Genomic DNA, 27,023 nt, shown 5'->3' on the forward strand with positions numbered 1-27,023 from the left:
TGTTAAGGATCAATGGCGCGATCTGCGCAAACCTTTTGCGGTACCAAGTAAATTCAAGCTGCGTTATCCTTTCTCGCCTGCCACTGATGAACGGTGGTGTGTGCCTCCACCAGTGGATCATGCAATTGCGGTTTTGAACAAAGCCACTGCGATTCCTGCAGAGGGTTCCCCTGTTTTCCGTGATGCCACGGATAGGAGACTGGAGTCTCTTGCCCGTCATACTTATTCTGTTACGGGTTCTATGCTTAAGGCTCTGTTTGCTTCTCTCATGGCGGCACAGGCGATCGCAAGTTGGACGCAGATGCTTAGGCGCGTCCTAGTGGCCGATTCGGCCTCGGCGGCGACCCTGGATATGGTGGATCAGATCCACCAGGGTGTCATGTATCTGTGTGATGCGGACCTGGACCTGATTCCGTTGGCTGCACGTGTGCACAGCGTGGCGGTGTTGTCTCGCCGCCTGGTTTGGTTGAAATGTTGGTCGGTGGACCAATCTTCACGTAAAACCTTAGCCAATCTGCCTTATGATGGGTCTCGCCTTTTTGGGGAGTCCCTGGATGTGTTGATTAAGGGGATCACCGGGGGTAAGAGCACTCTCTTGCCCCATTTCCCCAAGGCTAAGGGGGCTTCTGGGAAGAAGCATGCGAATTTTCGGTCCCCTCAGGGGTCCTTTCGTGCCTTTCGGCCGCACTACAAGGGCAAACCGTTCAAAGGCCAAGGCTCTCAGAAGAAGCCTTGGTCTGGGAAACAGAAGTCCGGCCAATCCGGACCTGCGGCCCATAACAGTTCGGCCTGAAGGGGCGCCCTCACCCAGTTTTGGGGTGGGGGGACGCTTGCTCGGTTTTCTTCAGCCCTGGTTGGCCCGTGTGCGGGACAGATGGGTTCTGGAAATCGTTCGATCTGGTTACAAGATCGAGTTTCTCTCTCGGCCGGAGAGCAGATTTTTTCCCTCAAATCTACAACTGTCTCCAGAGCGCCTGCGGGATCTGCACCTGGCGGTGCGGGACCTGAGGGCTCAGGGTGTGGTGGTTCCGGTGCCTCATCGGGACAGATTTCGGGGGTTTTATTCCAATCTGTTCACCGTGCCCAGGAAGGAGGGCAAGGTTCGTCCGATTCTGGACTTGAAAGCTCTGAACCGCTCTGTGCGGGTTCGCAAGTTCCGCATGGAGTCCCTGCGCTCGGTGGTGGCTGCCCTGGTTCCGGGGGAATTCATGGCCTCCATCGATTTGAAGGATGCGTACCTTCACATCTCCATATTCGAGGGGCATCAGAGATACCTTCGATTTGCCATTGCGGAGGATCACTACCAGTTCGTGGCGTTGCCCTTTGGGCTCGCCTCGGCTCCGCGGGTCTTCACCAAGGTGCTTGCACCGGTTCTGGCATTATTGAGGGCCCAGGGCATTTCTGTCCTGGGGTATCTGGACGACATTCTGATTCGGTCTGCGACCAGTCAGGGTCTGGAGAAGGACCTGTCTGTCACAATGCAAACTCTGCAGGAGTTCGGTTGGACGATAAATGTTCCAAAGTCGACACGGAGTCCGTCGGTTCGTCTTCCCTATCTGGGAATGATACTGGACTCGGTGCAGGCGAAGGTCTTCCTGCCGGAAGACAAGCTCAGGACTCTTCAGGAGGAAGTCAGGTCCCTCAGGGACGTTCCACACTCGTCTCTGCGGACGTGTATGAGATGTCTGGGATTGATGGTCTCGGCCTTCGAGGCGATTCCTTTCGCTCAGTTTCACACGCGGGGTCTCCAGGCGGAGATCCTGTCCAAGTGGGACGGGCGACCTCAATCTCTGGATCTTCAGATCTCGTTGAGTCATCGCACCAGGGAAAACCTTCTGTGGTGGCTCCAGTCCCCGTTGGTGTCCGGGGGCAAGTCGTTTCGTCCGATCTCGTGGACGATAATCACTACGGATGCCAGCCTGTCGGGCTGGGGTGGTGTTCTGGGCGTTCTGTCCGCCCAGGGGACCTGGTCGGAGGGGGAGTCTTCCCTCCCGATCAACATTCTGGAATTACGTGCGATAAGGCTCTGTCTTCATCGCTGGACGGACCGGCTGCAGGGCTGCCCGGTTCGGGTGCAGACGGACAATGCCACGGCGGTGGCATACATCAACCACCAAGGGGGCACCAGGAGTGCCCGAGCGGCTCGAGAAGTGGCCGACATTCTGTCTTGGGCCGAGACTCATGTCCCGGCGATAACGGCGGTTCACATTCCGGGAGTGGAGAACTGGCAGGCGGACTATCTGAGTCGCCAGACCCTGGATCAGGGGGAATGGTCTCTCCATCCGGCTGTCTTCCAGATGTTGTGCGCGAAGTGGGGTCTTCCAGATGTGGACCTGTTCGCGTCTCGCCTCAACTACAAGGTGAAGAGGTTCGTGGCAAGGACGCGCGACCCTCGGGCAGACGCGTCGGACGCGTTAGTGGCCCCGTGGCATCAGTACAGGCTGATGTACGCTTTTCCACCGATTCAGTTGCTGTCCAGGTTCCTTCGCAGGTTACACTCGGAACGCAGCACGGTGATTCTTGTGGCACCGGACTGGCCTCGCCGGTCCTGGTACGCAGACCTCGTGAATCTGGCGGTCGACGCCCCCTGGCGTCTGCCTCTTCTAGACGATCTACTGTCTCAAGGACCGATTTACCATCCTGCTTTACAGTCGCTGGCTTTGACGGCCTGGCTGTTGAGACCGAGGTCCTGAAGGAGAAGGGTCTCTCTCCAGAGGTCGTTCATACCTTGATCAACGCGAGGAAGTCTTCCTCGGGAAAGGTTTATTACCGTACTTGGAAGGCCTATTTTGCCTGGTGTGAGTCCAGGGGGTTTTCACCCCGCACGTACTCGGTTTCCCGTGTGCTGTCTTTCCTTCAGACGGGTGTCGATCAGCGTTTGGCGCTGGCCACGATAAAGGGTCAGGTGTCTGCGCTGGCCGTTCTGTTTCAATGTCCCGTGGCTTCCAACTCCTTGGTTGGCACTTTTATTCAGGGTGTGCGACATCTGGTTCCTCCTAGGAGGGATCCTTTGCCCCCCTGGGACTTGAATCTAGTTCTTTCTGTGTTACAACGTGCTCCTTTTGAACAGATCAGGGAGATCTCGTTGTCTCTGTTGTCCAAAAAGGTCGCCTTTTTGGTGGCGATCACTTCGGCTCGCAGAGTGTCGGAACTGGCGGCTTTGTCCTGCAAGTCTCCGTACCTGGTTGTTCATTTGGATAAGGTGGTCTTGCGACCTAATCCTTCTTTTCTGCCGAAACGAGTTTCGGAATTCCATCTTAACGAGGATATTGTTTTGCCTTCGTTGTGCACGAAGCCTAAACATCCAAAGGAGGTGAGATTGCACTCTCTGGATGTTGTTCGGGCGATTAGGGTTTACCTTAAATCGACTGAGTCTTTTCGTAAGACGGACTCCTTGTTTGTTCTTCCAGAGGGTCCTCGGAAGGGCATGGCGGCTTCGGCCTCTACCATCGCCAAATGGATCAGGCAGACCATTGAACAGGCCTATGCCTTGCAGGGGAAGGTTCCCCCTGTGCCTGTGAAGGCGCACTCTACTAGATCACTGAGTGCGTCTTGGGCCTGCCGTCATGGGGCTTCTGTAGCCCAGGTGTGTAAGGCGGCGACCTGGTCGACCGTGCACACTTTCACAAAATTCTACAAAGTAGATGTTCAGGCATCGGCGGATGCTTCCTTTGGCCGCAAGGTTCTTAGTGCGGCTGTTCCATAGGGTCCCTTGTTGGGGACTCCTGGCTGTTGGGATATCTTTGCATTCCCTGGTTTTTTTGTCTTTTCCTGGGTTGTTGCTCCTGTTGAGCACTTATTTTTGCTGTTGCCCAGCTGGTTTCCTTCCTTTGGTAAGGTTCCTTTCTTTGATGTGGAGACTGCGTTGCCTTTCGGCGCGGATGCGTTTCCCACCCCTCATGTTTGCACTGCTTTGGGACGTCCCCATATGTGACGAATATGAAGAGGCGGCGACTGTCGGAGGACGTAAGAGAAAACGGAATTTTTGTAAAATCTTACCTGTAAAATTCCTTTCTCTGAGTCCTCCGACAGTCGCCGCCCCCGCCCCTCTTTTGGGGTTGAATGTATACTCTACTGCTATTCCACTAAAACTGAGATATGGTTGCAGGAAGTAGGAGGGTATTGACTGAGGGGACCACCCCTTGAGGGTGGGATATGTTAAAGCTTTATTGTTAACATATTCTGTTGCCTAGCTACTCCTTCGGAGCAAAGTCTAATACCCCATATGTGACGAATATGAAGAGGCGGCGACTGTCGGAGGACTCAGAGAAAGGAATTTTACAGGTAAGATTTTACAAAAATTCAGTTTTTTTGCAAGTGCACTAATACATTTACAATCACCTCAAGCAGGGGATGTGGAACAAATTGTACACGATAGGATGTGGCATTTGAGGCAAAGGAGAGTTTTTAACAGCTTTAACTCCTGGTGAGCTTATTGCTCATGAAGTTTGGCGTTAAAGCAAACAAAGCCAAAAATGACTTAGAGGAGCTCCAGTCATTTTTGTTTTTTAAGTAAAAGTCAGCGGCTACAAAAACTGTAGCTGCTAACTTATAATAAACCTTTACTCACCTGTCCCAGGATCTTGTGATGTGCTCACCCGAGCCATCTCTTCGCTCAGTCTTCTCTCCCTGGTGCCGGTATCTCAACTGTGGGCACCCGGCTGAAGCTGCAGGCTGTCAAAGCAGGGTGCCCACTGCGCATGCGCGAGGCGCGCTGTGCATTGTGTCTGGTCCCGCAGTCTTCTGCGCTCTTTGACGTGTCCCAGATGACTGCAAGGATGGAGGGGGAGAGGAGAAGTTCTGGTTGGATCCCCTAGATCACAGGTGTCATACACAAGGCCCGCGGGCCGAATGCGGCCCCCCAGGCCATGTCATGTGGCCCTCGCACCTCTCCTGCAGCTACGGCACCCCCCCTTGCCTCAGTAGTCGGCAGCAGAGAGGACAGAACTCCTTTGCAAGATCCTGTGCTTCTCTGTTCTGCTGCAGAAAGACTAGTCTTTGCACACCCCCCTTCTCAGCAGTCTGCAGCAGAAAGGAGTGCAGAACTCCTCCTACAGATCCTGCACCTCTCTGTGCAGCCACAACACCACCTTGTCTCTGCCTCCTCTGGTCTCAGCATTCAGCAGACTCTTTAAGCAGATAAGCTGACTCCAGCCCTCCTCTGGTCCTCCTCCAGACCTTGCACTTTCTTCTTCCCAGATCCACCCGCATCTTCTTCCTGGCAGTAGCACCAGGTAAGGGGGTGCATTGTGATGTAAGGAAGGGTGGGTAACTCTTGACTTCTGATGGTGGGGGGCTCTTGAAATCTCATGTAAGGGGGCGTTCGGTGCTCTGGGCATCTAATCTTACAGATATAACCGGCCCTTTGAGGGCAACCATAATGCTGATGCGGCCCGCGATGACATTGAGTTTGACATCCCTGCCCTAGATGATCGGAGCAGAATTGTGAGCGGGTACCTGTCAAAACTAGGTACCTGCCCCCAACCCCCTCCAAAACAAGTGCCATTTATGGTCTGGCTACACCCCATGCTGCCTACTACCTGAACAAGCTAATAAGTGCATTGAAATACCAGTCACCTAGAATGGTCTCCCTTTTGAGTCTCATCAGGCATCTGATTTTGCTATTACGGTCTCTGGATAGATACTGTGTGAGGCATGGGCCCCGGTTGGCAACTTGTAGAAAGATCCAGCTTTGTGTTTAGCCTTCTAAAGGCAGTGATTATACCTTGAGGTTTGCAGTTTTTACTTGATTACCCACAACCATCAATTGAAAAGAAATCTAGTTTTCTCTATCGTTCATCGACAGACGCAGCTCCTTATGACTCATAGGGTTATGCTCCTTCTCCTAGGTATAGGCACTAGGCAGGAAAAAAAACGTAACCACGCGTTTTGGGGCTGTCCCTGCAGGCATAACCCCTCAGATTCCGCTATCCTCAAAAAGTTTTGTTCTGCCTGGTGTTAGGAATAGGACCTAGCTCCCTGCTGGGACTTCCATCTTACCTGTAACAGGGAACATTTTTTTTTTTCTTTTAACTAGTTAGTTCCCGGGGACCAGGATCCAGAGTAACTACAAGCAACAGCCGGCTGGGGTTTCGCACTGGATAATCTAAATCCTTAAGGTTTCCCAGCATGGCTATCGGGCGTCTGCAGGATATCGTCCAGAACTAGGCCTCGCCATTACAGTGCCCTGATGGATGGGGATGAGCCTGCGAGTGGACAGTCTTGCTGGGAAGCATCGACCTGGAGCGCCCTGAGTCGCAGCTTCCCCTTGGCTGACAGCACTCCCATCCCGGGTGGGAGGTGATCTGTTTCGGAGTGGCGCCCACCTGGTACTGTGGTATGGTGAGTAAAATTGTCCCCCCCCAAACACCCTTAATGTGGTGGGCGTGGGCCCCTCCCTGAAATGGTCGGACCATAGGGGCTCCCTGGGTTCCCTGGCACCCTGGAGGACTAATCTGGTGCACCCCTTGGCATTCCCCTACCCCTACGCAGGTGTCTTTTGGCTCCGGCAAATCTCATAAATCGGGCAAGGTATTTCCTTGTCCTGACTTGTTTCACACTATTGTGGATGAACAATGGCGACTCATTAAGCACGTGGTGGTGCTTAATCGTTTTGCACGCCGTTCTCCTTTTGAGAAGGCGGTGTCCAAAATGTGCACTGTACCACCAAAAGTGGATTCTCTGGTGGCCAGGTTAAATAAAGCGACTCTGGTACCAGTGGAAGAGTCTCCAACCTTTCCAGGTCCCGTGGGTAGACTGGTGGACTCCTTGTCCCGCCATTTACACGTTGTAGCAGGCCACATGTTAAAGGCTACCTTTGTGAATGTTTTAGTAGCGCAGACTGCTACTGAATGGGTGAAGCTACTGAAAAGTAACTTGGAAACGGCACGGCTTCCCCCTGCGGTACTGGAACTAATAGACCAGTTGACCCAAGCCCTGGTGTTCATGTGAGATATGTCCCTGTACTTCAGCAGTGAAGATTGCTATTAGGCGCATGGTGTGGCTAAAATGCTGGTCGGCTGATCAGGCTTCTAAGAAGGCTGTTCTTCCTTTTACAGGGGAGAGGCTGTTTGGATCCTCCTTCCTTTACTGCTCACAAACGTCTTTTTTTGTGCCTCTGGGTCGCAAGAAAAAGGTAAACCGTCTAGATCTTCTGAGGATTCCAAGAAGCCATGTTTGGGAAAAATCTAAGTCCAGCCAATCTGGACTTGCAAACAAGTCCTCGGCTGCATTAAGAGGCGCCCTCACCCGAGTCTGGGGTGGGGGATGTCTTTGATTCTTTCAGGAACCCTGGACCTCCTTGATTCAGGACAAATGGGTTCACAAACTGATCCGATTGGGTTACAAGATCGAATTCCAGTCCCGTCCGTCGGACATGTTCTTCCCGTCCAGTCTTTAATTATCCCCAGTCCGGTTAAGGGACTTGCGAGGGGAGGTACACGACTTGCTGTCGCAAGGAGTGATTGTGCCGGTTCCCTCTCAGGAACGTTTTCAGGGGTTTTATTCAAACCTGTTCACTGTGCTCAGAAAAGAAGGCAAGGTGCATCCCATCTGCACGGTAGTAGCGTCTCTGCTCCAGGGAGACTTCTTAGCCTCCATAGACATCAAGGACGCATATCTACACATTCCTATCTACGCTGGACACCAGCGGTTTCTTTGCTTTTCGGTAGCAGAGGAGCATTTTCAATTTGTGGCGTTACTCTTTTCTCTCGCCTCTGCTCCCAGCGTGTTTACCAAGGCACTAGCACCGTTATTAGCACTGCTGTGCTGGCGGGGAATTGCGGTACTGGGGTACCTGGGCAATTTCCTGTTGAGAGCGGACTCTCTCATGGTTTGGCAGGAGTTTGGTTGGCACATCAATTTCAAGAAATCCCCGCTGACTCTGGTTCTGAGACTGGATAATCTGGGCTTGACTCTGGATTCAGCCTTGGCAAGGATTTTTCTTCCCCCGGACAAGCTGCAAAAGCTGCAGGGGGCAATTCAGTAGTTGTTGGACAACAATCTGTCCTCTATACGAGTTTTCATTCAAGCCTTGGGTCTGATGGTGTCGACCTTCGAGGCGGTTCCATTTGCTCAGTTCCATATAAGGCCTTTGCAAAGGGAGATTCTTGTAAAATGGAACAAGGATCCAAAGTCCTTGGATTCTTTGATTCGGTTGAGCCACAACACAAAATCCGCTAGTTTGTGGTGGATTCAGTCTCCAGCACTGTGCCTGGGCAAGTCCTTTATTCCGTTGTTTTGGACGGTGGTAACCACGGACACCAGCCTGTCGGGCTGGAGTGGAGTGCTGGGGAAGCTCTGTGCCCAGGGTACCTGGATGATGGAAGAGTCAAAACTTCCAATTTAAATGTTTTGGAGCTCAGAGCGATCAAGCTTTTTCTGAGTCATTGGACGACTCGTCTGCAAGGTTGTCCGGTTCGGATTCAATCAGACAATGCCACGGCTGTGGCTTACATCAATCACCAGGGGGACACCAAGAGTGTCTTGGCGGCCAAGAAGGTGGCCGAGATTCTGGCCTGGGCGGAAAGCTTTGTTCAGCCCTCATCAGTCATCAGGTGGATTACCTGAGTCATCAGGTGTTGGACCAAGGGGAGTGGTCCCTACACCTGGAGGTGTTCCGCCTCCTGTGTGTTCTGTGGGGGACTCCCGAGGTTGATCCGTTTGCCTCTCGCCTCAACAAGAAGGTTCAGAGATTTGTAGCCAAGTCTCAAGATCCTCTGGCCGACGCCACAGATGCACTGGTGGCTCCTTGGGGTCGGTTTGGTGATTTATGCATTAAGCCCATTGAATCTCCTGCCGAGGCTTCTGCGCAGAATAGAGTTGGAAAACATTCCGGTCATTCTGTTGGCTCCAGACTGGCCTAGCCAGTCTTGGTACGCAGACCTAATAAGGTTGGTTGCCGATATCCCTTGGAGACTTCCTGTCAGGGAAGATCTGCTGGCTCAAGGTCCGATCTTCCATCCTGCTTTACAGTCGCTGGCTTTAATGGCATGGCTGTTGAAAGTCAGGTGTTGAGAGATAGGGGTCTTTCTGACTCTCTAATTCCTACACTTTTGAAGGCTAGGAAGTCAACTTCCAGGAAGATGTACCATTGTACGCGGAAATCGTACATTTCATTGTGTGATTCGCTGAAGGTGCACCCTCTCTTGTTTTTCGATCGCGAGGGTTTTGGCTTTTTTTGCAGAAAGGGGTTGAACAGCGGTTGGCTTTGGGTACTATCAAAGGCCTAGTTTCGGCTTTGGCTATATATTTTCAATGCCAGTTAGCCACGCATGTCCTACTCCGGACTTTTATCCAGGGAGTGCTCCATATGGCTCCCACGAGACGATCCCCCGTTTCCCTCCAAGGGATCTAAATCTGGTGTTATCTGTTCTTCAAAAGCCTCCTTTTGAAAGAATTCAGGAGACTTCACTGCTTTCTTTGTCTCAGAAGGTTGCCTTCTTGGTGGCGATCACTTCTGCCCGCAGGGTATCTGAATTGGCGGCGTTGTCTTGCCGCTCACCTTATCTGGTGGTACACAGGGATAAGGTGGTACTTCGACCTAATCAGTCGTTCCTTCCTAAGGTGGTATCTGATTTTCATCTGAATGAAGACATGTTGACTTCACTTTGCCCTAAACCTCAGCATCCTAAGGAGTATGCCTTGCATTCTTTGGATGTGGTTCGGGAAATCGGGGTTTATTTAGAGACCACGGAGTCCTTTAGAAAATCAGACGCTCTTTTTGACCTTACTGATGGACCTTGTAAGGGATTGGCTGCGTCTGCTGCGACCATTTCCAGATGGATCAGGCAAACGGTGGTACAGGCCTATTCACTGAGGGGTCAGGTTCCTCCTTTCTCAGTGAAGACACATTCTACGAGAGCGCTGATTGCCTCTTGGACTTTTCGCCATCAGGCGTCGGTGCTACATGTTTGCAAGGCGGCTACTTGGTCGTCTGTGCATGCGTTCAAAAAATTCTACAAGTTAGATGTGTTGGCATCCACGGATGCTTCTTTTGGCCGCAAGGTTTTGCTTCAGTTTAAAAGAGAACTCTTGTTTCTCTTTGAGGGTTCATTTTTTACCAGCTGAGCTCCATGTTACCTGGTTGGCTAAGTTTAGCCATTGGGGACTTACATTTTGTTTCTGCGTTGTTTCCCACCCCTCATGATTATACTGCTTTGGAACATCCCTATGAGTCATGAAGATGAGGAGCTGCGTCTGTCGATGAATGATAGCGATAGAGAAAACTGGATTTTTGTAAGAAATTACCGTAAAATCCTTTTCTCTGAAGTTCTATAGACGCAACACCCACCCCTCTACTTCTGAGGTATAGGATTTTTTGTCTTCTAAACACTGCTCGCAACTAAACTGTTTGATGATAGCAGAGTCAAAGGGGTTATGCCTGCAGGGACAGCCCCCATAGGCATGGTTAAGCTTTTCTCCTTCCTAGTGCCTATTCCTAGAAGGAGGAGCATAACCCTATGAGTCATGAAGATAAGGACCTGCGTCTGTCGAACTTCAGAGAGAAGGATTTTACGGTAAGTTCTTACAAAAATCCAGTTATTTTCTCCTTACTGTATGCTGTAAAAAGAAAAATATAGTTGCTCTACTTTTTTTACATGAATTTCAAACTGTACTATATTTTTACCGTGTGGACTTTTTATACAGCTATACTGAATTAGTTGAGGTGCCTCAGCACAAAGTGACCCCGACAGGGAAACTTTAAGGAAGTACAAAATAGTGTGTTCGATATACTGTATACATTAAAGGAGCCAGAAGGTTTTGATTGAAGCCACCGTTTCAAAAATAGCAAACCACATACAAGTTCCTGGGTAATAATTTAATGAATAAATTATTAATCAATCCTCCAGAAGTAGTTGGTGGCACATAAGTGCGGGAAATGGCTTTTCTATTTAAGATTTTTCACAGCCATTTTGCAAAATGACAAATGCTTTAAATCTAGCCAGTAAGGAAGGCTTTGTAGATTTGTGTTGACTTTGTCTATAAAGTGCATCAAATTATTTTCTCCACTCTGTTTTAAGGAATTGGCAGTCTAAGTCACCATGGAATTTCTGGACCCTCAAGCCAAGAATTAAGCAGGACTGTGTCTGAGTTGTTTATCCCATTTCTTCAGCAGGAAGGTGAGAACACTCATTAGGCCTCATGCACACTGGATGTTATAAAAACCCCCGTAGCTTTGTAGTGGGTTTTTCAGCGTTTTTTTTAGCTTTTTTGCATTGGCGTTCTTCAGCGTTTTTTGGTGTTAGGGTTTTTGGGCATTTTTAGCTAAAAATCACCTCTCTATTTTAGTAACTCTGACTTTCCCACCCACAATGCAATGCTTGCCAAAATTGCATCACATGGGTATTCACACCCATGCAATAAGATTTAGGTGCAGGGAAAAATGGGTCCTACAACATTTTGGTTTTAAATGTGGACCCTTTTTCCCCCGCATAAAAATGTGTGAACGCGCATGCGATGCAATTATGTCAAGCTCACTGCATTTTGCAATCTGTTTCGGGGTTTCGTTCATGGAACATTAAGCCTCCGTTCACATTGGGCTGATTTGACATGCGATTTGACATGTCAAATTGCACGCCCAATCAGAGCCTATTGCCGGCAACGTCACTGTCCAAATTGGTGCAACCCTCACTTTGCGGCGCCGCACTGATTCTCAAAAGTAGTTTCTGCACTACTTTTAGCGACTTCAGCGCGATTTCAATAGACATCTGTGCATGAACCCGTACAGATGTCTGTCAAATCACCCCAAACTCGCACTGACATGCGAGTTTGAAATCGTGTGCATTCAGCTAAATGATTTCAAACCCGCCCTCAGTGTGAACTGGTGCTGGCAATAGGCTCTGATTTGACATGGGATTTGACATGCCAAATCGCATGCCAAATCGGCACAATGTCAACAGGGCTTCATGTTCCATGAACGATACCCAGAAACAGATTGCAAAATGCAGTGCGCTTGCCAGAATCGCATCGCATGAGTGTTCACACCCATGCAATGCGATTAGGTGTGGAGAAAAAAGGGGTCCTACAACATTTTGGTGCAAATTTTATGCAATTAGAGCCATACAAAATATATGGCATCACATGCGGCGTTCAGCATGCACCAGTGTGAACCCAGGCTTTGTTCCATGAACGACACCTCAAAACGGAACCAAGACTTAAAAAAAAAAAGCAATGGAATAAAAAATGCCTATTGATGTTAGAGCGTTTTTTACAGCTGAAAAACGCCATTCAAAACCCACTAGTTTTCGTTTTTTTTTTTACAGCCAGAAACTGCTCCTGCCAAAAAACTGCTGATAGCCTGTGTGTGCATGAACACATATGATAACATACTGGGGAGTTTATTGGCTGTAGAAAAAAAACGTCTGACACCAAAAACAGCTGCTGCAAAAATGTCCAATGTGCATGAGGCCTTTTTGTTTAACAGTATGTAAACATAATTATTATTGTATCAGTTGCATGTTTGTATTGTGCTCATTTTTGTTTTAGGCAATAGCTTCTGTTAGCATTACATTGACTTCTTGCATGCATTACTGGCATGTTTCACAAGGAGTTTGATTGTAAAGTGTCTTTTTTTTCTTTTCTTTCTATTAAAATAACAAACATGTTATACTTGCCTGCTCTGTGCAGTGGTTTTTCACAGGGCAGCCCAGAACCTCCTCCTCTCGGGTCCCGCTTAGGTCCCTTTTTGACTCTCCTGGCCCCTTCCTCCTGTTGAGAGCCGCAGCTCTGTGTATCAATTCATTGATTGACAGCAGCAGGAGCCAATGGCGCTGCTGCGGTTTCTTAGCCAGGTTGAAGAGAGGGTCCCAGATGGCAGAGGCATTCGTGGACATCACTGGATCAAGATGGGCTCAGGTAAGTATAACGGGAGTTGCTGCACACAGAAGGCTTTTTATCTTCATGCATAGAATGCATGAGCCTCAGATTGGGAAGCTGGGTACACACTGTTATCGTAGTTTTTTTATTTTTTCGTTGAACACCAGCAGGCTAAAAAAAAACTCAGATTCCCACATACACACAAGCAATATGAATGCAGGAATCTCCCCACCACAGCGGCTGATCAAATGCTGGTTTTCCAGCAGGACCGTTTGACAGAAGCTGGTCTAACAATTGGCTTCTGTTGAGCAGAGAGGGCTACACAGAGCTTAATGCGGTAGTAAACCGCTGAAAAAAAAAAAAAAAACCTGCAAGACAATAGCATAATGTGCAACTTTGCATCACGCGATACGCCGGACCTTCAGAATGCATGCGCTGCTGATATCAGCGGCTGCATGCAGGGTAAATATCTCCTAAGCCTGCAGTTTTAGGAGATGCTCAATTTACCTATAAGGCTTACCTGTAGGTAAAAATCACCAAGCGGGGTGTACATCCCTATGCAGCCTGCCTTTTTTTGTAAGGATGTTGAGCTGTTGTCCTGGACACTTGTGGCTAATTTCCTTTTTAGCAAGCCTCGCTTCAGTGAAGATGCCAAAAGCCAGACACATCAACTCCATGTTAATAACTGTCAGTTGTTTCTGGTCACATGATAGCACAGCTTTTCTTAACCAGGAATCCTTTAAAGATTGCTATTGTTTCATGAGCAATGAGCAGTTAGATAAGTGGTCACTGACACTAATGATTATGTTCGCTATCTGCAAGAGGACATTTTTCCCACTGACTAATAGTGTTCCCACCGACATGCACTATATAAGAAGATATTCCTACTGATCAATAATGTAAGAAGCAAGGAAGACCTCCTAGAAATTATATACAAACAACACTGCGCTCAAACACTTAACTTCATATATGTAATCACTCTTTGTGCAAATATGTATATGCATATATATTGTGCAAACAAAAATGAATCCTTATATAAGCATAATTATAGTGCCTATTAATCTACAAATGAATTTCTAATAAAAGCACAATGACTAAAACTAATTTATAAATATAACTTCATGCACATTATCTGTATGCGTGTATTTGCACGAGGGGTGAATACATATTTGAAGTTTGGGATTTGCGCTAGGGATCGACCAATATCGTTTTTTTGTTTCCGATACCAATATTTTGGCCATCGCATATTGGTATTGGCCGATATGGGCTTGATATTTTGTACATTTAAAGTTTTGAAAAATAGACAATTTTTGACACAAATCTGGTACTGAATATGTTAATTTTTGTTTAATGGCTGGCTTGCTGGCATGGCATTCTGTGGTGGGTGGTTGGCTTGCTGGCACTCTGTGGTGGGTGGTTGGCTTGCTGGCACCCTGTGGTGGGGGGTTGGCTTGCTGGCACCCTGTGGTGGGGGGTGGCTTGCTGGCACTCTGTGGTGGGTGGCTGGCTGTCTGGCTCCCTGTGTGCCTGGCTGTCTGGCACCCTGTGGATGGTGGGTGGCTGGCTGGCTGGCACCCTGTGGTGGGTGGCTGGCTGGCACCCTGTGGTGGGTGGCTGGCTGGCTGGCACCCTGTGGTGGGTGGCTGGCTTTCTAGCACCCTGTGGTGGGTGGGTGGCTGGCTGTCTGGCACCCTGTGGTGGGTGGCTGGCTGTCTGGCAGGCACCCTGTGGTGGTGGGTGGCTGGCTGTCTGGCACCCTGTGGTGGTGGGTGGCTGGCTGTCTGGCACCCTGTGGTGGTGGGTGGCTGGCTGTCTGGCACCCTGTGGTGGTGGGTGGCTGGCTGTCTGGCACCCTGTGGTGGTGGGTGGCTGGCTGTCTGGCACCCTGTGGTGGTGGGTGGCTGGCTGTCTGGCACCCTGTGGTGATGGGTGGCTGCCTGTCTGGCCCCCTGTGATGGTGGGTGGCTGGCTGTCTGGCACCCTGTGGTGGTGGGTGGCTGGCTGTCTGGCACCCTGTGCTGGTGGGTGGCTGCCTGTCTGGCACCCTGTGGTGGGTGGGTGGCTGGCACAGGGGCTGTGGGCAGCTGGCTGGTACAGGGCCTGTGGGTGGCTGGCTGGCTGGTACAGGGCCTGTGGGTGGCTGGCTGTCTGGCACACTGTGGTGGCTGGCTGGCACCCTGAGGTGGCTGGCTGGCTCCCTGTGTGCCTGGCTGTCTGGCACCCTGTGGTGGGTGGGTGGCTGGCTGGCTGGCACCCTGTGGTGGGTGGGTGGCTGGCTGGCTGGCACCCTGTGGTGGGTGGGTGGCTGGCTTGCTGGCACCCTGTGGTTGGTGGGTGGCTGGCTTTCTGGTACCCTGTGGTGGGTGGGTGGCTGACTGTCTGGCACCCTGTGCTGGTGGGTGGCTGCCTGTCTGGCACCCTGTGGTGGGTGGGTGGCTGGCACAGGGGCTGTGGGCAGCTGGCTGGTACAGGGCCTGTGGGTGGCTGGCTGGCTGGTACAGGGTCTGTGGGTGGGTGGCTGGCTGGCACCCTGAGGTGGCTGGCTGGCACCCTGTGGTGGCTGGCTGGCTGGCACCCTGTGGTGGCTGGCTGGCTGGCACCCTGTGGTGGCTGGCTGGCTGGCACCCTGTGGTGGGTGGGTGGCTGGCTGTCTGGCACCCTGTGGTGGGTGGGTGGCTGGCTGGTACAGGGCCGGTGGGCGGCTGGCTGGTACAGGGCCGGTGGGCTGCTGGCTGGTACAGGGCCTGTGGGAGGCTGGCTGGTACAGGGTGGGTGGTTGGCTGGCTGTCTGGCACCCTGTGTTAGGTGGCTGGCTTGCACCTTGTGGTGGGTGGGTGGCTGGCACAGGGCCTGTGGGTGGCTGGCCGGTACAGGGCCTGTGGGTGGCTGGTACAGGGCCTGTGGGTGTGGGTGGCTGGCTGGCACCGGGCTGCTGTGGGTGGTTGTATGGCTGTGATACACTCCCACGAGACTATTCCTGACTCCTGACGAGGCTGTCCAAGGCGAGGGAGGCGGCCTAAGAAGGCAGAATGACGTCACGAAAATATCGGCAATATCGGTGACTTCCAGGGTCGATTCCGATATATCGGGGAAAGTGCATATCGGCCTTGCCGATAATTGGTTGATCCCTAATTTGAGCGCTGTTTTGTTTGTATATTATTTTTCGTCCTTTTTTGGATATTGTACAGTGGCTATAAGATTAGCGTGGTAGCGCTGTTTTTTTTTTTTTTTTTTTCAGTTTTTACAAGATAAAAAGGAATGGATTGGGGGAGTGGCCTTTGCAGAGACCATGTCATTTTTGCCCTGCATGTAAACACTGCTTTGTCATAAATAAAGTTTTTCTCTGCCCCTAACTGCCAAGAAACAGAGGGAGAGAGGCAGCTAATATTAAATAGTAGGGGGGGGGGACCTAAGGGGTTTTGACCTCTCTATCAAGGTAACAAAGTTTTAGTCATAAAGTGTACATGGGCATTCTTCAAATTCATTACAGAACTGTATTTCTTAAAGGGAAAACTATATTGTATTTTAAAATATATAAAATAATTTCAAAAATTGTCATTTTTTTTTCAGTCCTTACCAAAATCGTGTACAAAACCACCCTTAAGTTTTGTTTCTAAATGTTTCATGGATTCCCAGTGCTTTCATGTAGTGTACTATGGATTGTATTGATATATTTGCCTTCCCTTTTTAATTTAGTTCATGAAGGAACTCTTGTTCATGCTGTGGCTGTGCTTACTCAATGGTGTCAAAAGTTCACTACAGAGGTCCCCAAGAAGCTAATAGAATGGTTTCAGAAAGCTGCTTCTTTGAAGACCAGCACTTCGGGTGTTAGGCATTCTTATTTCCAGTGTATGTTGGTGTCATTTAGAGGTGAGTTTTTTTGTATTTACTCTAATTATTTTTCTAACTATATTTTCATTGGGGTCGAAGCCTTGTCATGACCATCAACTACGTAATGTGTCAAGTTTCTCCTGTAAAATACACCTGTCATCACAGAAATATGAAGGATCATTTCCAGACCTGTCATTCTGAAAATTCTTGCTGTCATGTTGATCTTTCACATTTTCTGGGCCACTGATTTGAAACCAATACAAAGATATGAAATTCTGACTTTTACATCATGCTTGTCCCTTGTCTGTGAAGCCAGATACAGACCGGCAGGCAACTAGCAATTTCAGAATTAGGTGATCCCTGGCAGTCTTGTATTTTTCCCCGTGTGGGTCTACTTTAAAGTGACTGCACATACCTAAAGCAGCTTTTCATTGCCTTTGCCACACCTAAATTCTTGGGGCTATTCCAACTCCACTGCCTCTCCTCTACATTCCTTTTGACCCATCACCATGGGAAGGTAGGAAGGTGCAAGGTAGAACCATCACCACTGGAAAGTTCTTTAAGCGGAGTTCCTCCCAAAAGTGGAACTTCTGCTCATTTGATTTCTCCCCCCCCCCCCCCTCCGGTGCCACATTTGGCACCTTTCAGGGGGGAGGGGGGAACGGGTACCTGTTTTTGACAGGTACCCTTCCCCCACTTCTGGGAGACGACGCCGCGGCGCCATCCCTCGGAAGTTTGGCCCCCTCCTCCTTCCCCCAGCCGCCGGGCCAATCTGAATGCCGCAAGGCTTCACTGCCGGGTTCCCTTACCGGCTGCGGTGCTGACATCGCTGGAGTCCAGGACAGGTAAGTGTCCTAATATTAAAATTTAGCAGCTACAGTATGTGTAGCTGCTGACTTTTATTTTTTGGAGGGGGAGGCTGGAACACCGCTTTAAGCTTTGCGCAATCAGATTCAGATAGTTCCTGCATTTCGGTGTAGAGGGGAAACAGAGCTGCCACAGGTATGTGCCATCATGTGCCTGTGCTTTATATCTGCTGGCAGGATTTTGAAAATTACTGTAAAAGCACCTTTTTGAAAATGTTTTTGTTCTGTATACCTCAGGTGATACATTGGGCCAAGCTCTAGGGCTCTTGCCTCTTTTGATCCAGACTGTGGAGAAGGCTGCATCACAAACCGCACAGATATCATTTTTATCAGAAGCTCTTGCCGCTGCTGTCCTTGTGTGCAGATTGTCTATCATTGAAACACAAATTGGTAAGATTCCACACATATGATGCATAAAGCTCTGTACTACTTCTTGATCTGTCTGTGTTTTAGAAAGTAGTCAGTGATAACAAATGTGTTAATTTAAAAAAAACAAAATGTAGCCAAAACTTTTTTGGTCATACTTATCTTTGCATTCCTTTAACCCAGAATCGGCCAACTGCGGGCAAAAGCCCACAGTCGGCTGACATCACTGAGCTACTCCAGACTCTTGAAGAATCCCGACCATATTGTTGGGACCCACCCAGATGCCTGATCGGCACAAAGCTGAGAGCCGGAGCCAGCTGATCCTCCCTCCCCCAAGCTCAGTGCTCCAGTGAACGCTGGACGAGCAGAGAGCAGTGACTGACAGTCACCACTTTCTGTTCAGAGCTAACAGAAAACTGAATAATCAGCAGTCATGTCATCACTTAGTTATCGGACTTGAAGCTGGTTAGGGACAGCTGCAATATTCGACCAATGCTGCTGCTACATGATGACGTTTTCATATGTCTCTTTTAATTTACAGTACAGGCTGACTTTATTACTATTTTATTTTTTTACAGAAAGCAAGCTAAACAACTTTTGGCAATTGCTGTCAGATGAGAAGAAGCAGATTTTCACCTCTGAAAAATTTCTTTCCTCAACAAGTGAAGAATGTAAGAAAACTAGAATTGTGCCTCCATATATATAAACATTTGCTGTCATTAAGTTTTTTTTGCCATGCTTCTGGCTACTGCTACTTTCCTTCACTTCCTGTCCTGCAGACACACAGCAAATGAGAGGAAATCTCTCCAAGATGAACAGAATTTTATCTTGGAGAGTTATCAACATGAGCAAGCAAAATGTTGCCTATACTGTACATATTTTAACTTTTTAGCTAAGAAGCCAATGTAGCTTTGTTTTGTGGTATGTGCTTTTACTATACAAAAGCAATCTGTACATAAAAAAAATATTACAATATTAGGAACAGAATACAGGACTGGCAGATACAGATAAAAATAAAGAAACTATAACAAGAATACTTAACTAAAGATGTTTCCTGCCATGGAGTCCCGTTTTCTATTATGCAACATGGCACAGGTAATCAGGACCAGACACTTGCTTCATGGATGTTCTGGGTGAGACTCAACTCTAGCAGCTTGGGCAGTGGTATTTAGACTTGTGTATAAGGAATATACCATCCCCCAAACCAACACCCTTCTCTCCTCACATTCCTGAGGAGAAAAGGGCTTGCTTATCCATTGTTTGGACAGTGACTTCACCTTTTAAGGGGGAAGGGTGGGCTTTGTCATACTGCATTCCTCAAGCCTTACATCAAAAAGGTATAAGCTATAGATATGACCTTATTTGGCTTCTTGACCAGGACTTGGAGGCTTAGATGGCAGTGAGCCATTGTATTAATAAGGTAATATGCAATTTCCACAACAAGCTTCTACATTGTGTGAGGGATGTGCCACAGCTCTAAGAACCTTCAGCAGAATTTTTTTGCATCTAATGCTTGAGTTCATGGGCTCCCTGGACCTTTAAGTTCTACTATGCCATGGACTTTGGGTACCTGATATTGGACAGTTGTAGCAGCTTTATACAATTAACATGTTGACTGTTCACATGTAAAGGATAATTCTGCTATGCGCCATTTGCATCAAAACAGAGTCCTTTACAAAATGTTAATGCAATTTCTAAAAAGCAACATTTTTTTCAGTGGCTAAAATAAGCTTTCTCTTTCATTCATTGATGGACACAGCTCCTGATAATCATAAAAATTGGGTTATACTGCCCCTTACAGGAGTAGGACACTAGTCAGAAAAGAATTCTGGCTTCACCCATGGGCAGTCCCAGGGGGTATACTCCCTCTCTCTGCTATAGCCACTAAGTTTTTTTTCTGCATAGTCAGGAGTAAGGCTATATTTCCTTGCTGGGATCTTTGATCCTGGCAAAATTAGATTAGATTTTTTTTCCTCCTGGATTTTTTCCTGTGAGATCTACAATCAACTGCCGGACTGGGCGACGGGCTGGATAATCTAGATCAGTGGTCCTCAACCCTGGTCCTCAGGGCCCACTAACAGGCCAGGTTTGCAAGATAACTGAAATCCATCCCAGGTGATATAATTTGCTGCTCAGTGATTGCAGTACTCTAGTCTGCATCTCCCCAAGGTAATACTTAGAATCTGGCCTGTTAGTGGGCCCTGAGGACCGGAGTTGAGGACCACTGATCTAGATCCAGAGGTCAACCCAGTCTGGCCAGTGAGCGCGCGCAGACCTCCGCTCTGCACTAGGCCGGCAGCTACCTAGCCCCACTGGACAGGGCTAGCCTCCGAGTTAAACGCCTCACGAGGTGGCATACGACCGGGTCTCGGCCGAGTCGCAGCGTTTTTCCTGGCCCACAGCCCCCCATTTCGATGGAGAGGGGTTCAGTCTGTAGCGGTACCCATCTGGTTCCTGGTATAGTGAGTAGCTGCCCCCACCCTTCTCCCATGCAGGGTTTTGGGGTGGACGTGGGGCCCTCCTTGTGACGGTGGGACCCCGTGTTTCCCTTCTCTTCCCGCAGTCACCCCTCCCTTGCCAAGTCCCTTATCCTGCCCCCCCCCCACGCTGTTTGTTTCCTGGGATGGGGGGGGGGTGCGATCGACTGTGCCGGATGGGGGGTTCCCCTGGTGGGGGCTTTCGAGAAGATCGTCTGTTTATAGCTACCCTGGATGACCTCATTAAAGCTCTCACAGGGGGGATGAGTACTTTTCTTCCGCAGGCTACTAAGGGCAAGGAACCTTGTCTTTGACGTGGTCCTTCCTTCTCAGCCCATAAGAAGTTTTTTCGTCCCTCAGGGTCAACTGACAAGGGCTCAAAGCCTTTCAGGTCCTCTTCTGGAGGATCCAAATGAACCTGGTCTGGCAAGCCAACATCTGGCTTTTCCAGACCCATGGACAAGGCCCCTTCTGCATTAAGGTGCGCCCTCACCCGTATCGGGGGGTGGGGGGACATCTTTGCTGGTTTCCGGACCCGTGGACTTCCCCGGTGCAAGACAAGTGGGTCCACAAAGGTATTCGGTCTGGCTACAAGATCGAGTTTTGCTCTTGTCCCCCGGCAAGGTTTTTTCCTTCCAACTTGCACCTGTCCCCAGACCGCTTACAGGGCCTGTTTGAGGCAGTACAAGACCTGTTCCTTCAAGGGGTGATTATCCCGGTTCCGACTTTGGAATATTTTCAGGGTTTTACTCAAACCTGTTTTGAGTTCCCAGGAAGGAAGGCAAAGTGCATCCAATCCTGAACCTCAAGGCGCTAAACAGCTTTGTGCGAGTACAGAAGTTCAGAATGGAGTCCATTCGAACGGTGGTGGCATCCCTGCATCTGGGATTTCCTTGCCTCTTATCGATATCAAGGATGCCTACCTTCACATTCCAATATGTGCCAGTCACCAGCATTTTCTCCGCTTTACGGTGGGAGAGGAGCATTATCAGTTTGTGGTGTTACCCTTTGGTCTCTCATCTGCTCCTCCGGTCTTCACAAAAGTTTTAAGGCCCGTACACACGATAAGAAAATCTGTAGGGAAAATTCGTCCGACGACTGATCTGTCGATTTTCGGATTGTTAGTATGGTGCTTTCGACAGCCAACTCCGACTTTTCAGCTGACAAAATCCTGATGTGCAGGCTATAAAATTTTTGTCGTCCGTCAAAACAACGTCTGATTTTCGTCTCATTAGTACAGATTTCGACAGAAAAAAATCTTAAGAGCAAGACTAGTCATGCTCAGAGATGAAAGAACATATACAAAGCAATCCAACACATGACATCACTTCTGAAGTAGAATTCTGTCGTACGGAAAAATTCGTATGAAAATAACCTCTTCACTTTCCACATCAGACTAGCATGCCACAAAAAACGGACGACAGATCATTCGATAATCTGATCGTGTGTACGGGGCTTTTGCCCCAGTGCTAGCTTTGCTAGGCCAATGGGGGATGGCAGTACTGGGCTACTTGGACGATCTCCTTCTACGAGCGGAGTCTCCCTCTGCTCTGGTGGAGAACCTGGAGATCACAATACAAACTCTGCGGGAGTTTGGCTGGATTCTTAATTGTCAAAAGTTCTGTCCACAAAGCTGGACTATCTGGGCCTGACTCTGGACTCAGCCTTAGCCAGAGTGCTCCTTACTCTGGACAAACTCCAGAAATTGCAGGCTGCCATTCACCTCCTGCTGTCCAACAAATGGTCATCCCTCCAGACTTGCATGCAGGTGCTGGGCCTGATGGTGTCTACCTTTTGAGGTGGTTCAGCTCGCACAGTTGCATACGAGGTCCCTGCAGGGAAAGGGGAAATTCTGACCAAATGACACAAGACTCCGCAGTCTCTGGACAATCAGATCCGGCTGAGTCGGGGCATGAAGGAGTCCCTGATATGGTGGCTTAGTTCTCCGGTGCTTTGGCTGGGAAAATCCCTCCTGCCCTTGGATTAGACAGTGGTCACCAGGGATGCCAGCGTGTCCGGCTGGGGAGGCATCCTCGGCAAGCATTCTGCTCAGGGGATCTGTTCGTTGGAAGAGTCCAGACTCCCGATCAATGTCTTGGAACTCCATGCCATCAGACTGTGTCTGGATCATTGGATGGATCGTCTTCAGGGATGTCCAGTGCGCATTCAATCGGACAATGCCACGGCCGTGGCTTATGTCAATTACCAAGGGGGAACAAGAAGTATCCTGGCGGCTCTGGAGGTAGCCGGCATTCTAAGGTGGGCAAAATGGTTAGTTCCAGCCCTCTCCGCTGTACACATTTCTAAGGTGGAAAATTGGCAGGCAGATTACCTCTGTTGGCAGGCATTGGACCACGGGGAGTGGTCCCTTCATCCGGAGGGGTTTTATCAGTTGTGTCTCCAGTGGGGGAACCCCTGAGGTGGATCTTTTGGCGTCTCAGCTGAACAGAAAGGTGAAGAGGTTTGTGGCTCGGTCAAGGGATCCTCTGGCTGACGCCACAGACACGCTGGTGGCTCCTTGGGGTCAGTACCGTCTGATTTACGCCTTCTCCCCCTCCTCAAGCTTCTGCCCAGACTTCTACGCAGGATTGAGGCAGAAGGGATTCCGGTCATTTTAGTGGCTCTGGACTGGCCTCGTCGGGCTTGGTACGCCCATCTGCTGCTGCTAGTCGCCGAATTTCCTTGGCAGCTTCCTCTCAGGGAGCTTCCTGCTTTACAGTCACTGGCTTTGACTGCTTGATTGTTGAATGCCAGGTGCTGAAGGATGGAGGTTTATCTGAGTTGGTGATTCCTACACTGTTGAAAGCTAGGAAATCTACCTTTAGGAAAATCTACCATCGTACAAGGAAGACGTGCATTGCGTGGTGAGTCTCTTGGCAATCTTCCTCGCTCCTTCTCGGTGGCTTGGATCTAGACCTTCCTTCAACAGGGGATTGAACAGAAATTGGCCTTGAGTACCATAAAGGGCTTTGGTGGTCTTCTTCCAACAACCTTTGGCCACACACTCCCTGGCGTGTACCTTTTTTCAGGGTGTCTGACATTTGGTTCCTCCAGTACAGGCTCCGTTGTCGCCTTTTGGGATCCCAATTTTAGTGCTTTTCGCTCTACAGAAGCCTCCCTTTGAAAATATTCGGGAGATTTCCATGCTTGCGTTGTCCCTGAAGGTGACCTTTTTAGTGGCTATCACCTCTGCGGGCAAGGTGTCGGAACTGGCGGCGTTATACTGTCATTCAGCTTACCTGGTTATTCACAGGGATAAAGTGGTTCTTCGTCCCTGTCAATCGTTCCTTCCAAAGGTTGTCTCTGATTTTCATTTAAATGAAGACATTGTGTTGCCTTCCCTGTGTCCCAGGCCAAAACATCTGAAGGAAATTGCCTTGCATGCCTTGGATGTGGTCCGGGCAATTAGGGTGTACCTGGCAGCTACGGAGTCTTTCAGGAAGTCAGACTCTTCATGCTCACGGATGGACCTCGAAAAGGGTTGTCTGCTTCCTCTGTGACCATTTCCAGATGGATCAGACAGACGGTGGTTCAAGCCTGTTCCATCAGGGGTCAGGTTCCTCCTTCCCCTGTCAAGGCACACTCTACTAGGGCACTTGGTGTCTCCTGGGCTTTCTCTCATCAGGCGTCAGTGACGCAGGTTTGCAAGGTTGGTAGCTGGTCGTCGGTGTACACTTTTACAAAGTTTATATAAAATGGATGTGTTGGCATCTGCGGATGCTTATTTTGGTCGCATGGTTTTGCAGGCTGCTGTTGAGAGGATCTGATCCTCTTTGAGGGTTTTTTCTTTTAGGTGGGCTCCAGTTCTTTGGTTGAGCTCCTGTTGCATGGTTGGCTAATGTTTAGCCTTGGGAATTTTTTTTTGTTGTCCCCACCCCTCATGTTGAACACTGATTATGGATGTCCCAATGGTTATGATTATCAGGAGCTGTCTCTGTCAGTGAACGAAAGAGAAAAATGGGGATTTCTCTTTCATTTAATGACGGACACAGCTTCATATCTTCTTAGACCCTTGAGCTTATGCTGCTCTCTCTTCAGGAGTAGGACTAGGTGGAAACAAATTTGGCTGCACCCCTGAGGCAGTTCCAGGGGGTATACCCTCACTTCCAGCTATAGGACTCCAGTTTTTTTTTCTGCCTAGTCAGGAGAAGGAACCTGGCTCCCTGCTGGGATCTTTTTGAATTATTTTCTTTTTTCTTCCTTTGTTGTTTTCTGTTCCTGTGTGAACTACAATCAACAGCCGGACTGGGCGACGTACTGGGTATCATAGATCCCTACAGTCTTCCCAGTCTAGCCTTCAAGTGCTACCCAACTATTAACTCTGCGCTAGGTTGGCCGCGACATAGCCCCACTGGACAGTGGCTGGCCGGCTAGTGAAACCACTCGTGAGGACATATAGCCCTGGTCACGACAATGGTCACGACCAGAGTCGCAATATACCTCTGCTCACAGCACCCCCATTCTAAGTTGGCGCGGTGGAGTGCCCGGAGTGGTGCCCGCTTTGTTGCCAGGTGTGGTGAGTAGTGTCCTCCCCCTCTCTTCTCTGGGGAATGCTGTGGTGGTCGCAGCCCTTCCTCGGGTTGGTAGGTCCTTTCTGTGCCCTTACTTCCCTCATGACCCCCCCCCCCCCAACTGGTGGGGTTCCCCTGTAATAATCGCCCTCACCTACCCCCAAGTCCCCCCTTGGGGTGCACGGGTGTCTGGGTGAGGGGTGTCCCTTATTGGTCATGGGCCGGTGGGCGGTGGGACTGCACTGCTAGCAGCTCCTTTCTGGTGTGCGTTCGGGAGGTCCCTGTAGGGGCTCCCTCTTGGTGGACCACAAGTACCTCGGGGTTTAGTGGGGTCCTGGTTGCGGCGCCGCCATTTAGGTGTGGATGGCTGTATTCAGCCGCGGCAGCCATGTTTGTGTAGTCTGGCGGCCATGTTTTTGGAGTTTCCCATTGTAGTCAATGTGGCGGCCATTTTCTTGAAATCTGGAGCGGTGACATGCGGCGGCCTCTAGTGACAGTGTCAGCGCTTCCTCTTTTCTGATCGCAGCGTGGCAGGCAGTTTGGCGCTCTGTATCCAGTTCTGAGTGTATGGTGGGGAGTCCCTGCGGGTATACAGCCCCTTCTCTGCTATAGCAGCACCGCTGGTGTGCTGATCCTTGTAGTACCACAGCGGTAGCGGCGTGAAAAAAAAAACAAAACTTTTTTTCTTTGTACAAAGTGCGACCTAATCATGGAGTACGTGGAGCGAGTATCGCCACCTGACCCACTCTTAAAAGCTGCGGGACCCTCTGGGTCTGTCTTGCCTGGCGGCCCTGCAGTCACTTGTGTCAAAGGTTGATATGGCCTTGCAAAAGCAGCCTCCCGCCTTCACCTGCAGACCCCCCTACTCAGAGTCTGAGGTAAATTTGGCTGCCGCAGACGCGAGTCAACCCACTGGGTCTGCGTCCACGCACCCTGAGTTCTCCAACAGTGAGGATGAATCCTCTTCCACGGCAGCCCCGCATGAAAAGGCCCTGGTGGAGGCACTGATTATGTCATTGCGGGAAACTTTAAAGTTGGAGGACTCAGCTGATGCTGAGTCGGTTACGCCGGTGAAGTTTGGCACCCGCATATCATCCAAGGTGACAAAGGTGTTTTTCTTTCCTGCCTATTTTGACGAGATTGTCGCTAGTCAGTAGGGATCCCCGAAACGCATGGTTGGAATACCTAAGCGTTTCGCTAGGAGATATCCCTTTGTGGAGTCTCTCTTGAAGAAGCTGATGGTTCCACTGACGATGGACTTTCAGGTTTCCAGGTTGACTAAGCCCACACTTTTACCGGTGGAGGATTCCCTATCCTTTAAGGACCCTGTGGACTAGAGAGCTGAGGCTCTGGTCCGATACCTTTTCACCGTAGCGGGTTAAATTTTGAGGCCGGTGTTTGGCCTTGGTATCCCAGACTTTAACGGAATGGGCAAAAATCTTACGCCAGGATCTGAAAGGGGATCAACATCCTCCTGAGCTGGCGGATCAGTTGATTCAGGGGCTACAGTACATCTGTGACACATCCTTGTATGCTGCTCCTTTGGCTGGTAGAGCATCTGTGACGGTGGTGATCCTTCGCATGATGTAGTTGAAGTACTGGTCGGCCGACCAGGTGTCTAAAAAGATATTGACTGATCTCCCTTTTTTAAGAGACTGTTTGGTGCCTCTATGGAGGAAATCATTAAAGGTCTTATGGGAGGTAAGAGTACTTTGCTTCTGCAGGTTGCTAAGAGCAAGGAACCTCGTCGTAAACGTGGTCCTTTTTTCTCGGCTCACAGCCCTTTCGTCCGACTGGATCACAGGACAAGGGTTCAAGATCCACCCGTACCTTCGCCGGCAGCTCCAAGAGACCCTGGACTGGTAATTCAAAAGCGGGCTCTGTTGGTTCTGCAGACAAGCCTTCCTCAGCCTGAAGGGGCGCCCTCACCCGTATCTGTGGTGTGGGGGCGGCGTCTTAGTTTCTTTCCGGACCCGTGGACCTTGCTCATTCAGGACAAATGGGTCCACGAGTTTATTCGGTCCGGTTACAAGATCGAGTTTTGGTTCCAGAGTCGGAACCTTTTCAAAGCTTTTATTCAAATCTGTTTACTGTTCCCAGGAAGGAATGCAAGGTCCGCCCGATCTTGGACCTCAAGGCTCTGAACCCCTTTGTGC

The 27,023-nt window shown here is 49.7% G+C and overlaps 1 protein-coding gene across 1 annotated transcript in view; it reads left to right on the forward strand.

Moving 5' to 3' along the window:
- GCN1 (GCN1 activator of EIF2AK4) overlaps nucleotides 1-27,023 on the forward strand; it is a 250,315-nt gene that overhangs the window by 47,484 nt on the left and 175,808 nt on the right. Inside the window, exons 13-16 of the mRNA XM_082258862.1 lie at nucleotides 11,022-11,120; nucleotides 16,513-16,686; nucleotides 17,751-17,903; nucleotides 18,458-18,550. Of these exons, the coding sequence (XP_082114988.1) occupies nucleotides 11,022-11,120; nucleotides 16,513-16,686; nucleotides 17,751-17,903; nucleotides 18,458-18,550 (519 nt within the window). The remainder of the gene's footprint in view (nucleotides 1-11,021; nucleotides 11,121-16,512; nucleotides 16,687-17,750; nucleotides 17,904-18,457; nucleotides 18,551-27,023) is intronic.

Source organism: Pelophylax lessonae, assembly GCF_965119305.1.
Source record: "Pelophylax lessonae genome assembly, chromosome: 1".
In the NCBI taxonomy this organism is placed as follows: Eukaryota; Metazoa; Chordata; class Amphibia; order Anura; family Ranidae; genus Pelophylax; species Pelophylax lessonae.